Below are 14237 nucleotides of genomic sequence, written 5' to 3' on the forward strand. Positions count from 1 at the left end.
GCAGACGTTTGAAACTCTTATTTTCACTTGATCGAAAAGTAATCGATGCGAGTGTTTTGGCCAAGTTTCAAAATGAAATCTTAGTAGAAATGAAGCAACAATCGATCTTCATATATTTCCCTTTATGTTGTCGTGGCTTTTTGCCAACCAGGAAAGGGAAATCGCGTTACAGCACTCGTGACGCCACTGATACCTTTGCTGAAGCATGTGGTGAACGTTCATAAACGTGCAAGGTCAATCAACGACGGTCCCTTTACTGATCAGATGACCTTTAAGCTAGATTTCATTCTGAAACTCGGCTACGTCACTGAATTTGATATCCTCTTTCCACTTTTGATTTGTATTGATTATGTTGCGACGAAGTAAAAATTTAAAATTTCGAACGACCTGAGAATTCGACCGTACCCGTTCGCAACCTCTCTTGCCAGTTTCCCAATCACCAAGCAGATCACGCAAGAGTGACACGTGATCGAAAATGACTCCACAGCAAGAAACATCCCAAAAAATATCACAGGGAGTGGGCATGCGGGCAACGAGAAATTTTGAAAACCCCAAAAGTGAATGGAACCGCCCATTGGATGACCGAGGATGAATCAAACCTACATGTTCCTATATTTTCATGATTTGAATCTAAAACTTTGTCACTACATGTATGTTCTACAATAATTTATTTTTTTATACATGTTTGCCCAGGTTTCATCTTCTTCTTCTTTTATCTTTCTTAAAAAAATGTAAAAGATGGCTTAGAAATATTGTTGTTACGAATGTGCGAATGCGCATTTAAGCATTTTTGACCCTAATTCAATTTTAAATTTATTGATATATTTCACATGTTGAACGGTTAGTATCACTAATACATCTTATCAAGTATCTTTGGTGGCCTATGGTGTCAGTTTAAATATAATTTAAACCCTAATGATTGTCAAGATATCAAAGGTCGAGACAATGTAATCAATTGTAATTGTGTCTTCGTGGCTGGCATGTCTCCTGCCAACCTTGATGGCTTGATCATTGAATTACTGGACTAAACCTTGGCGTAGCTGTCTTTATTGCACTTCCGATAGAGAGACAAACATGCAGACTTAACACTGCTACACGAAAACACCACTCCATTCTGGAAGAATGAAATATAAAGAGGAAAAGTTTCCTCAGACAACCAGTAACAGATGTAAACAGCCTCACAACTTATTTCAACCCAGAGTTCATGGATGAACCACCTAGAGGTACATGCTCGTTTCAGTGCATTCCCATTTCGAACAAGCCCAAGGCATGCGTTTTGAGTACTGTTATCCCGCGAGCGGGCAAGATGAACCCAAATTCTACGTTGTGTTTGGCTAACTGAAAGGCAAAATGGGCAATCTTCCCCGTTCCGAATTACCCCTATACCAGCTGCTTCCCGCTCGAAAATGACCCTCTTAATGCCATGTAATAAATCAATTATTGACAATTACAAAGCTTGATAGATCAAGATGGCTGGAAATTGACCTCGTCCTTTTATTGAAAATTTAAATCTTCTTTATAGTGGTCATGCACTTAGCTATACAAGCACTAAGCTTAGCTAGTTTACAGGCATGCCACTAAAACAAAGGAAACAAATATTTCAAATAAACGTAACATAGTTAAAAATCCCAACTGGCAGGAGGCAGACCAGTTGGCTATTTACAAAGCGTGACCGAGGATTTGAACTCGGGACTACCGAGAAACAAATCCCGCTAGGGGCAGGGTGGAGGCCTCGAACCCGAGACCTCCGGATTACAACACCAGCGCCCTAAACCACTCGGCTACGCTGCCTCGTTTATTGCGGTGCTCATGGACGTCAATAAACACGCAAGAATAGGACTCGGCCAATATCCAGCCATCTTGACCTCACGCTTGGTCAATAACTCATAAATTATGAATAACAGCAACAAGGCACCAAAGCGTTTGGAAATTCTTCGTGAGTTTCGGTTTACTCGCATCTTTAGCCACACCAAGAGGAAATAAAGGCGCAGATAGTTGTCCCCTCATTTTCTCTCGGCCACAACTAACCTATCCAGGGTTAGGTACGATAAAAATTTAAGCAGACGGTGTTTCAGAAATTCATAAAAAGATATCAGGGATTCGATGATCAGTTTTATTTTTTAACATGTACAAGTTACTTAGATAGCTTTATTATATAAACACCAGTGAAATACCAGGTGAACTTTCGCGCGTAAACATGATATCTTCACATGTAAAAATAACATGTTATTTCAACATGAAAATAACATGTTATTTTCACAAGTGAAAAGATCGCCATTTCTATGGTTACATAATCCTTAAAAAGTAGTTAAATGTGTTGCTGTATGATGGAAACATTATCGGTTCTGACTTGGAAATTTTCGGTTATCTTCGGAAATATTCCGTAATCTTTGGAAATTTTCGAAAAATGTTCGGAGACTTTTGTCTGGCCTTCAGACAACTTTTGGAGAATCTTCGGAGATCTTCCGAAAGTGACTATAAAATGTTTAAGCAAGCAACCGGAACGATGATCCTGCTGGTATACGTTGGATCAATAGTGATCTAATCGGCTTTACATATGAAATGAAGAATACAAAAGCAAAAACCGACACAACGCAGGATGATTTTTTGAAGGTGTACTATATTTCGGCTGGCCAAACCAGCCTTCTTCAGGTACAATGGAAAATTTTACATTGGTAGGTGTTTTTATGTAGCCGATATTTGTGTAATACCGGAAATACGCAAAAGTAATTGATTACTAATTAGTAATTCCATTGTACCTGAAGAAGGCTGGTTTGGCCAGCCGAAATATAGTACCCCTTCAAAAAATCATCCTGCGTTGTGTCGGTTTTTGCTTTTGTATTCTTCCGAAAGTGTTCGGAAAGTGTTCGGAAATCTTCGGAAAATCTTTAAAAAAGTCGTTATTACACCTTTTGCTGTTCATTTACAGAAAACAAACATTCATTTGTGTCCAAATTTCTTTCATTATAGTCATTAAACTCCCATTAACACCAATATGACCTTCATTTGCGCGTAAGGAACGTTCAAGAAAAACATTTACATATGCATTAACATTCAAAATCATCAAAAGAAAAACAATACCTTCATTTGACATTCATTGACTGTAAATGTATTTTCATTTTGGTCGAAGAAAAATTCGTTGTCACGAAACGACAATCATTTACACTTTACGACATTCAGTTTTCAACAAAAGACTTTCAATAACACAATTTGCATGAGAACTAACATTCAATTGCATTATTATGCAACCATATCCATGCAGGTAACAATCTTAAATGCGGTGAGACATACATTACCGTGTTTTCACCTAACGTTAAGAGAAAACAATCGCTCATTAGCGTAATTCTTTTGAACAGAGATATCTCGCCCAATTTTCCTCGAAAATTTGATTATAGAACAAGGGACCATATGTACTTTTTTCAAATCATAATTTCACAATCCTCCCCTTGCAGATATAAATTCGGCCACTTACGAAACTTTTTGCGTACAACTCAGAGGGCGCACTACAGTATCCGTGTGACATACATGTACATGTAGTGACAGTTCGATTTGTCCAGAAATGCCACGAAGAAATAGAATCGCATTTGAACACCGCGAAAGGATAGTCAGGGCTTTTGAAGATGTCAACGAAGACTATTTACTATTTACTAGTGAGGCAATTGAAGGATAAATCGTTCAGCGAATTTGATATTCTATCTTTCAAAAATAAATGTTATTATGGCTGTAATGTTTGTCTCGCCGCATTAAAGATTGTTACCTTCATGGATATGGTTGCATAATAATGCAATTGAATGTTAGTTCTCATGCAAATTGTGTTATTGAAAGTCTTTTGTTGAAAACTGAATGTCGTAAAGTGTAAATGATTGTCGTTTCGTGACAACGAATTTTTCTTCGACCAAAATGAAAATACATTTACAGTCAATGAATGTCAAATGAAGGTATTGTTTTTCTTTTGATGATTTTGAATGTTAATGCATATGTAAATGTTTTTCTTGAACGTTCCTTACGCGCAAATGAAGGTGATATTGGTGTTAATGAGAGTTTAATGATCATAATGAAAGAAACTTGGACACAAATGAATGTTTATTTTCTGTAAATGAACAGCAAAAGGTGTAGTATGCTTATATAATAAACAAAACAAAACAAAATAATGCATGGCTGGTTGTAGGCATGTAATTTCTCTTCTCGTGTTCAACTTTATATGCGCTCACTCGTGAGATATCAAGTTTAACACTCGGAGAGAAATTCCGTATATACGCGCACCCATGTATTATCCTCTATTTATCAGCTGTTTAAATTAGTATTATTTTATTGTTAATATCATTTTATATAAGTTACCTTGATAAGAGATGGTATTCCAGCCCAAAACTGGTAATTAGGACACATCTCTGGCATGCTCTCAACTCCCATTTTGAACTTGTTAACTAAAATTCCACCAATTACATAAACAATGAGCAATACGAAAAACCTGAAAACTAAATGAAATTGTAATAAGGCCAAATGTGCTGAAACCATTAAAAACTGAGACATTCAAATAATTTGAAAAAAATAACGATCGACGAAAATCGGAAACATTTCATGTGCCTTTTGACCTCCTATTTTAGTTGAAAACGTGTGTAACACCCTGTTATCTCTGAGTGACAGACATACTGATATCACCAATAAGGCTTCACTTACACTATCAATAGAATGCTTCCAGTGCTTAGCCCGGTATTGCCACCAGTTTCCCCCGGATAAGGACAACCATCTTCACATGCGCACCTGGATGTAAGAGTTGCTCTCTGCGATAACGAAGACAATTTGAGAGCAGTGGCTGAAATCACAGCTTTCAGAATCATAAATAAGAAAGGATTTCTTGAAAAGCAAATCTACTGAAATTAGTAACAAATACAAAGAAGTCGAAAAACAGTTACAGTTCTGGGCACAAGTCTTTTGACTCTTCACTGTTTTGCCAACAAGCGTTTAATAATAACAATAATCACTTTATTTAAGTGTCGATGTATTTAGCACTAATGTGCTAATTGAGGACACTGTAAATAAATAAACAAATATTTCAAATATAACATAAACTATTAGGAATCCCAACTGGTGGGAGGCTGACCAGTTGGCTATTTACATAACGCCGCCGAGGAGTTGAACTCGGGGCTACCGAGAACAAATCCAGATAGCGGTAGGGCGGAGGATTTGAACCAGGGACCTCCAGATTTCCACCTCTCTCAATGTTATGTAGATGATTCACTAAGTATTCCAAAACCGCTTTGGGTAGAGAGGTTCTGAAACCTGATAATGACTTGATGCACTTCTTTTGCCTTTTGACTAAGACTATTAGCAATATTTCACGAAACTCTGACATACATATTTTGAGTCTTTAGGTATGAAGTCCTCTTTCACACCGCTTATGTCTCCAGGAGATTGGCCTTCATCGCACTTAAGGTTGATACTGACCGTCCTGAGGATGTGAAACAGTCATAACTTACACTACATGTTTGAGCTGGCACAAACATAGATGTTATTTTTCCTTATCATGTTGTCAATAACTGATGTCGCTCTCTTACATCTGCTCTTGGATTTTTTGACTTTTCCAAATATAGTTGCCATGGAAACGTCACGTTTCCATGGCATTTGCCCAATTTAGACAACGTTTACTGCACACTAGTTCATCTCTACACTTTTTTATGTAAAAGAGAGCTTCATGTGGGCAGGCAGGTAACTTCCAAGTAGTAGGTTTGTGAGCCACAGCTCGACCAAGTCGCGCTAAATTGCATAAGCCGCATACCCTTAACTTGTTTCAGAAAAGTCCATAAACTTGAATCAAGTCAAATTTGTTCAAAATATTCCTCAAGGTCCTCATACCGCAAGGTCTCGGTTTAAGATTTTCACGCAAAGACGTCACTCTCGGTTAATAAGTAGTTAGTGTTTTCTTCCCACTGGCTGCCAATATAATGCTGTAATGCCGTCTCAAATTCGCATTTTCTTTCCGCCCGTCGCCTCTTCCACCCCTCTTTCCACCACGGTCTAAATCGACGCTTCGGCAGAGTATTCATATTACATAACTTCGACCAGTGACGATGTGAGGCCAGGATTATTCAGATACATTTTTGAGATATATTATTTGGTAGGAGTTTGGATACTATTGTTATTTCGTCTTGTTGTTGGTCAAAAATGTATGGCAAATCTTGTGAAGTACCTTTTGTAACCAGACTTATCAGTTAATTCTTCATACTTTATGGTGGTAGTTCCATCGTTCTCTACTTTAAAGTCAACAACAGAGTCAGCACACGGGCTGGTATGCCCAGCAACATCGGGATCAGTTTGGCATATCTTGAGAAAGGAAAAAGGTAAATACATCAAGTGAACGCCTTTAAGGCCCAGTTATATGGTCTCGGGTACCCGAGATAATTCTCTCCCCGAGGCAACTTTAGCGAGCGTTTATATGTGAAAACGTAGTCCCTGTAGGCCGAGTCAAAGTTGACCCTGCATGATTATTCATAATCCTTATTGAATCATCAAATATGCAAATATTCCTCTTTCTTTGCACTGAGTTTCCCTCGGTCATTCGATCACAGTGGGTTTTGCCGAGTTAAGTTTCACTTCTTTGATACGAATTTCTATTTTAAATCTTAAATCTTAAATCTAGGCATTACGTGACACTCGCCACGCCGAGAGCTGTCCCGGTTAGGCGAGACAAAGCGTTTATATGAAGAAAAGTTGTCCCGCTTGCAAGGGTTACCCTTTACTTGACGAGGCGAGACAACTCACCCACCCGAATTGTCTCGCTCCCCGAGACGGGTTCGCAATCCTAATGTAAACGGTTGGTGGAATCTTGCAAAGAGATATGCTAAAAGTTACCTCTGCCAGGGTAACTCGGGGGGAGGGTTGTCTCGGGTACCCGAGACCATATAAATGGGGTCTAAAGGACTCATGGTAATTCCCCAGGGTGGCTTACAACAGTTTACGGTAGTAGCGCTTCGATGGAGCTTTTGATCGTAAAAGAATGCTATTAAACAATGCATAATCATTGGTGAACCCCATCATCACCTTCGTAGCAACAGGGTACCATAGCGAACTGTCAAAAAAAAAAGGGAAATTTGTAGGCGCCCATAACCCTATTCAGACCAGGCTGGCTTTCGCTCTTGTAAGTTTAAAGGCGTTGAGGCAATGAGCTCCAGATTTACTGACTTTTCCTAAAATATATTTCGAAACATGATATGTATGATATGTGATTGGTCAAGGCACTTGATGTTCTCATGGCAACACAGGCTTCCCAAATTCACGATTCGAGAAAACGATCAAATATGTTAATGATTTATGTACGCGTATCGAGCGGGACGTGACCACCTAAAGCACCTTTAAGCCGTTGACAATTTGAGCGCTCAAAATAGCATTGTAAGGAGTTTAAAACAACGAAGGCTAAAAACGCGCAACGAAATAAAATTTAGGTCTTTAGAAAGTTGCTACAAACACCTAAAAAACGATGAAGCAGGCCAAACGGACAACATAAACCAGGCAAGGTGGGTATATGTTCTTTATCATTATTCAAAAAAGTAACATTTTACTTCGTTACGCGTTTTTATCCTTCGTTGTTTTAAACTCCCTGCAATGCCTTTTAGAACGCCGAAATTCTCAACGGCCCAAAGTGTAACACAACTCCGCGCACTTTAGGTTGTCACGTCACGTCCCACTCGAAGCGCGTGCATTGAGCGATTCCTCGAATTGTGAGTTTTGGACGCCTGTGATGGCAACTGTATTGTGACAGGCATGCTTTTAAAATTTGGAATTGTCCTGTTTTTACTGAATATTCTCAACTTTTTTGCAGTAACTTTTCCTTTTTTAGATAGATTTAGCTTACTTTAAATTAACGATTCTAACCATTCTGGAGCGATTTGTAATGGTTTTCTAACGTTTTGTTAAACTCAGGAAATCGGTTTTGTTTTGCTTGCCCTGCAAGGTTTTCTGTGACTTCTTCTTTTTTTATCCAAAATAAGGTTGGGGGGGGGGGGGGGGGCTCTCGGGCCCCTCCCCTAGATCCGCCACTGAACCAGGTAATGAACTCTTGAGAACTTGTTGTTTCATTTACTCACCAGCACGTCCTGGCACCCATCACCTTCGTTAAACTTTGTGCAGGGATTCCAGTCGAACAAAAACCTTGTACCTGGAGGACTTGTGGTCACTATATTTTTAAAACTGAAAAAGAAAAACACACACACACAAAAAATAAAAACAAGAAAACAAAAAACAAAAACAAAACAGAGATTATCGCCACTGTGTTTTAATTGAAATAATTAAAACACAGTGACAATTATAGAACTTACGTACGAGTCCTAAAAGTCCGAAACAGATTTTGCGCACACGAGAAAAAAACTAACTATAATGTATTTATATACAATTCCAGAAGTGCCAATTTCCACTATGCCAGTCCCTGGACATGAGCACTTTTTAAATTAAAGCTGTATAGCGTGACAAAAGTGAAATCGCAATGGACCACTTTGACGATGTCACGCAATGTCAACAATTTTTCGGAAAAAGAAAACTATCTTCATGGATCATTTTGTCATGCCGAATTTAGTAAAATTACATTCGAAGTTTCATAAGAATTCGTTGCAAAGACATGAAAATATGGAACTTCAAACTTGCTAAATTTACAAGGAAATGTGCTCCTGGCATTCATTTCGGCATGATAAATACCAGGACAAATGATCGAGAGGTAAGGGTTTTTCTTCTTTGAATACCTGGTTACATTAATCTGTACAGAGTGAAATTTATTAATTATCAATATATAGATATCACCAAGTGCTCGAGAACAGAGCCTCGACCGGGACACAGGACGGCGGGAACTATGGCTTTTTGTTTTGATGTGGTTCGATGTATTACCGAATTCCCAGAACCCGGCTAGCATTCATCGAATTCGAAAGATGCAAGTGAAAACATGGCGCCGAAAGCGTTACAAATCAACGGCTGGCATTCAGTGATTACCTCAGTGCGTTCAAATTACAGTTACGATGTCAAATCTCAGAAAAGATAATATAATTTAGACCAAGGGCTCAATCATTTATTTGATAAGATTCAACTCGAGTTTCATCTTTAACAATGAGACACATTTGTCAGTGAATGTGCAGGTTGCAGGCTGCAGGTTGAAAAATCGACTTCATACATTCCGTGAGAGAGTCTACCTAACACTACGGTTAGCCTAAATTAGCGTAGGTTGCTTGCGGTAACCCATTATATTGGGGTTTATTCAACTTCATTTCGAATAAACAGGTCGCAAAACCTGCAAAATATACCTGCCATCAGTGAACCGATAACATTAAAAGATTGTTACAGACTTACGCTGGGTTTGACCCTCCATCGATTTCCCACAAGCTGATAATTTGTCCACTGTTTTTCTTGCAAGAGCATTGATCAAGCTTTTGGCAAACCTCGGCAACGCTGTGCACAAACAGGAAACAAGAAAGTAGGAAAGCTTTCATCGCGTTTGAAGGTAATTTTTCCCCATCAAAGCACTGCATGATCCCCCCCACACTGGACCGAAGCCTTCCTTTGACATGTACCAGCCAAAGATTAAACATTAACCTTGGAAATCACGCAACCTTGACAGAGTGTTTTAAGCCCGAACAAGTTCGAACGACGATAGAAAGTAGGAAGATTATGCCCCTTTCCTCTTCTTCTTGCTTGCCATCCGAAGAGTCTGTTCGCTGTGGAGGTATATCTATGACAAAATTCAATACTCTGTAATTGATATCAAGTCATCCAAATTGTACATGCATCAATTCAAAGCTGAATGGCAACAAGCCGATTCTACAAATAGTCATTACGTAAACAGGCATCACACAAAAAGGCATCACACTAAAATGCATTACGCTAAAAGGCATCACACTGAAAGGCATCACTCGAAAAGGCATCACGCTAAAAGGCATCACGCGAAAAGGTATCACGCTTAAAGGCATAACGCGAAAAGGCATCATGCTGATGGGCATCACGCGAAAAGGCATCACGCTTTAAGAGATCATGCGAAAAGGCATCAGACTGAAGGGCATTACGCAAAAAAGCATCACACTTAAAGGAATCACGCAAAAAGGCATCAAGGGAAAAGGCATCATGCTTGAAGGCATCACACGAAAAGGCTTCGTTACAAAAATTATATGGAATCGAGGGCTAACTCTTCTTACTCGTGTCTTGTAAGATAACAGCCTTCTCAAGTTTTTAATTCAGTACAGGAGGCGTGCCTTGAGAGAGTTAATACAGTAAGTGAGCAATGGAATCGAAAACGATTGCATTTCTTTCCGATCGGTGAGATCGGCGAGTATTTTTCAAGATGGCGGACAAGTGCTGGACGTTCTTCGTATGACATTAGGGACTTTAAGCAACGACAACGCGGACGGCGACGGGAACGCCGTAAGATCAGAGAAAAGCCAAAAGGTCCACTGCGCATGACTGGCGGGAAACAGGTTGACGTTCTGCGTTCGGGCCCGACGCGAGGGAAGCTCATTTCGCGTTGTCTGAAAACGTGAGTTTTCGCTTTCGTTTCCTCTGCTGTGTCAACGCCAAATAACCCGTGTTACTAATTTCGAGGAACTTTAATGCTTGTTTTCTCTTGTTATGTGAGATATTTCATTTTATATAGAAACGTCGAGAAATCTGAAGCGAACTCAAGCCAGTCGGCGAACATGTGAGTACCGTGAAATATCTTTTTGAAAGCTTAGGTAAATAAAGACAACTTACACGAATTTCAATCGAAATTTTTCCTTTCAAGAAATACTCAAATGTCAAATGGCTCATTATGGTGAAATTCTAACACATTTAAAAGGGTAGACACCATTAAAACTCGTGTAGCTGTTTCCATTTTCTGTCGTAAGATCAGTGGTTTACTTAGATCTTTATCAGTCGGCACACTGATTTGTCACGCCAGTCTGATTAAACATCTGCTGACAATAAGTTCATTTACTTCATTGTGCAACTTGGCGAGAAGGGGCAAGTTGCGTTTGCAGAAGCGAAATTCGGACTGGCAATCGTCGTCTTCAAACCATCGAAGTTAAAATCAGCAAAGGAATCATAAGGTTGGTCGAGATCATTAGACCGGTTCAGTTAAATCGTACAAGAGTGGAAGTTCGTCATCGTTTAACACACCTTCATCGTGGATTATCAAGAGTTGATTGCGAACTTCTTTCAATGAAGTCAACCTAGTTCATCCTGATAAACAGAGGACGAATATCAACAATGTCAATAAGCTTGACAGTGCAGAAACCGCGGTTTCCGACGGTGCTGCTTAATGTTTGTGAATTCCCGCTACAACGGCGTTCTCTCCCCAGCCTTCTCACAGGTTTCGGCGTCCCCGTCGCCGTCCGCGTTCCCGCTGCTTAAAGTCCCTATTGGCGATGAATTCACTACTGCAGCTAAACCTCTCCCTTATTATGGTGCGACTGAGAGGGAGATTATGTGTAAAGACACAAGCAGAAACGTTATGCCTTTTTGCGTGACGCCTGTTTGCGTGATGCCTTTTCGCGTGATACCTTTTAGTAAGTGTAATACCTTTCGCGTGATACCTTTTTGCGTGATGCCTTTCTGCGTGATGTCTTTTCGCGTGATGCCTTTTAGCGCGATGCCTTCTTGCGTGATGCCTTTTCGTATGATGCCTTTAGGCGTGATGCCTTTCAGCGTGATGCCCTTTAGCGTGATGCCTTTTAGCGTGATGCGTTTTAGTGTGATGCTTTTTAACGTGATGCCTGTTTGCGTAATGACTATTTGTAGAATCGGCTAGTTGCCATTCAGCTTTTGATTGATGCATGTACAATTTAGATAATAGATCATATCAATTCCTGAGTACTGATTTTTGTCATAGATTTACTTCCATAGTTGGCAGGCTAAGGGGTGTCTGTTTTAAATTAAGTGACCTTAGATAGTCGTTGAAAAATGTGGGGTAGGCTGTGGTCTAGGTCGCAGTGTAAGCCTATTCTACCCTGTGGCTTACCCTTTGGCCTATAGGTGATGCGGTAAAACCTTAGCATTGCTGCAAATCTTTCAACGTTTTCCTTGGGATTGTCTTACCAACGACTTTTCTTGCATTAATTTGGCGTACACGTTTCGATCAAGATTTCTTAACCTACTGATAGAACCAGGGAATCTAGGAAGAGAACGCCGGATTATTACATACACACAACTGTGGGCAAATATCATCATATCAGCTCTCCTGATTGCTCGACTCTTTCAAATTAGTCCAATTGTCGCCCTCTTTCTGCACTCGTGTTATTGCGTGACCGGCAGAGGGAAAACCAGCAGTCTCTCTGCCAGTGAGCTGGGTTTCAATTTCCTTCAGAAACCCCATCATGGCCATTTACTCCAGTTTATCCTATGGCTAGCTACCTGAGCGGGCAAGATGAACCAAATTATGCGCTGTGATTGGGTACCTCATCGGGCAAGATGGCGGACTTCACGCTGAGTCCCGCAAGGAAAATTTCGCCAAAAGCTTTTATTGACCACTGCAAGCTTGTTTGGTCAAGATGGCTGGATATTGACCTCGTTCTTTTTTTGTGTGTTTATGGACCGAGACGGAGTCGAGGTCCATTAACACGCTAAAAAGAACGTGAACAATATCCAGCCATCCTGACCTCACGCTTGAAATAGGAAGAGAGAGAAACCTGGGAGCGAGGTTGAATGGTTATTGTAGCATCGATTCCATCGAACCGGAAATGAATATCATTGGATTAACGATATATTGAGTCGATATTAAACAAATTTCGCCTGCAGCATAGTGCGGTTTCGCATCGCCTGAACAATCCATAATATAATTACTGTCTCGTGGTCTGAGTAAAACTGTTTATTCTCACGTAAAAAGATTCAGCTGAGGTTTTGGAATTCCTTATTTCATTGCTGTAACGATAATTTTAGAAACTGTTGTTGGAATCATCACCCGAGTGTGCCTTCTCCCTTACCAAGTTTGACCCTTTTTTTCCAAGTGTGACCCATTTTTCAAAGTGTGACCCTTTTTTCCAAGCGTGTCCCATTTTTACAAATTTGATCCATTTTTACAAGTGTCATCTCTTTTTCCAAGTGTGACCCATTTGTCCAAGTGTGACCCATTTTTCGAAATGTGACCTATTTTACCAAGTGTGACCTTTTTCTAAGTTTGACTCTTTTTTTCAAGTGTGACCCATTTTCCCAAGTGTTTCCCACTTTACTAAGTGTGACCCATTTTTCTAAATGTGACACATTTTTCAAAATGTGGTCCATTTTTTTCAAGTGTGATCCATTTTTCAAAGTGTGACCCATTTATCCAAGTGTGACCCATTTCTCGAAGTGTAACCCTTTTTTCCAAGTGTGACCCTTTTTTCCAAGCGTGACCCTTTTTTCCAAGTGTGAACCATTTGTCCTAGTGTTACTCATTGCCTTAAGTGTAATCCATTTTTCCAAGTGTCACTCTTTTTTCCAAGTGTGACCCACTATTCTAAGTGTGATCTATTTTTCCAAATGTGACCCAGTTTTTCTAGTGTGACGCATTTTTCCTAGTGTGACCCATTTCTCGAAGTGTAACCCTTTTTTTCTAAGTGTGATTCTTTTTTCCAAGTGTGATCCTTTTTCCAAGTGTGACCCCTTTTTTTCTTTGGGCGACCCGTTTTTCCAAGTGTGATTCATTTTATAAAGTGTGACTCATTTTTCCACTTCTGACCCTCTTTTTTCCAAGTGTGACTAATTCTTTTGAGTGTGACCCTTTTTTTCCACGTGTGACCAATTTCCCAAGTATGATCCTTTTTCCAAATGTGAAGAATTTTCTACGCGTGACCCATTTTTTTCAAGTGTGACGCATTTTTCCAAGTGTGAACCCTTTTTTCTAAGTGTGACCCACTTTTCTAAGGGTGACCCATTTTTCCAAGTGTGACTTTTTTCCAAGTGTGACTTTTTTTTCCAAGTGTGAGCAATTTTTCGAAGTTTGACACTTTTTTCCAAGTGTGACTCGATCATTCTTCCAAGTTTGACCTTTATACCGAGTGTGCCACTTTTTTCTAAGTGTGATCTGTTTCTCAAGTGTAACCCATTTTTCTAAGTGTGACCCACTTTTCTAAGTGTGACCCATTTTTCCATATGTGATCCATTTTTCCCAGTGTGACGTATTTTTCGAAGAGTAACCCCTTTTTCCAAGTGTGACCATTTTTTTTTTCGCTATTCCCCTCCCCGCCCAGCCTCCGAAGAGGAGCTTCTGCCCAGCCTCTGCAGAGGAGAGTGACTCTTTACTGGCGGAGTATGGA

At 39.8% G+C, this 14237-nt stretch overlaps 1 protein-coding gene and 1 long non-coding RNA gene across 2 annotated transcripts; one reads left to right on the plus strand and one right to left on the minus strand.

Moving 5' to 3' along the window:
* Positions 1 to 589: 589 nt before the first annotated feature.
* Positions 590 to 9581, minus strand: LOC110062654 (uncharacterized). Its single transcript, XM_089284635.1, has 7 exons — positions 9328 to 9581; positions 8082 to 8184; positions 6188 to 6321; positions 5356 to 5449; positions 4678 to 4781; positions 4339 to 4468; positions 590 to 1114 (listed from the first exon to the last, which is right to left on the minus strand). Exons 1-7 carry the CDS (start codon positions 9564 to 9566, stop codon positions 1025 to 1027), a joined length of 894 nt encoding a protein of 297 aa, XP_089140761.1. The 5' UTR covers positions 9567 to 9581; the 3' UTR covers positions 590 to 1024.
* Positions 9582 to 10347: 766 nt separating this feature from the next.
* LOC149114980 (uncharacterized) lies at positions 10348 to 10724 on the plus strand. The gene is made up of 2 exons (XR_016205806.1): positions 10348 to 10504; positions 10622 to 10724. It is a non-coding gene; the product is annotated as an uncharacterized LOC149114980 (long non-coding RNA).
* Positions 10725 to 14237: the final 3513 nt, after the last annotated feature.

The sequence above is a fragment of the Orbicella faveolata genome, unplaced genomic scaffold (assembly GCF_042242905.1).
Source record: "Orbicella faveolata isolate gen_17 unplaced genomic scaffold, um_ofav_v1 contig_13, whole genome shotgun sequence".
NCBI lineage: Eukaryota > Metazoa > Cnidaria > Anthozoa > Scleractinia > Merulinidae > Orbicella > Orbicella faveolata.

Bases quoted from the DNA above. Each gene is read 5' to 3' on its own strand.
- LOC110062654 (XM_089284635.1), bottom strand. From the start codon at position 9,566: ATGTTTAATCTTTGGCTGGTACATGTCAAAGGAAGGCTTCGGTCCAGT. The intron at 6,322-8,081 runs GTGAGTAAATGA...TCCTTTCTCAAG, and splicing joins ATGGGTGCCAGGACGTGCTG to ATATGCCAAACTGATCCCGA. The intron at 5,450-6,187 runs GTACTTCACAAG...TCACATCCTCAG, and splicing joins GATAAGTCTGGTTACAAAAG to GACGGTCAGTATCAACCTTA.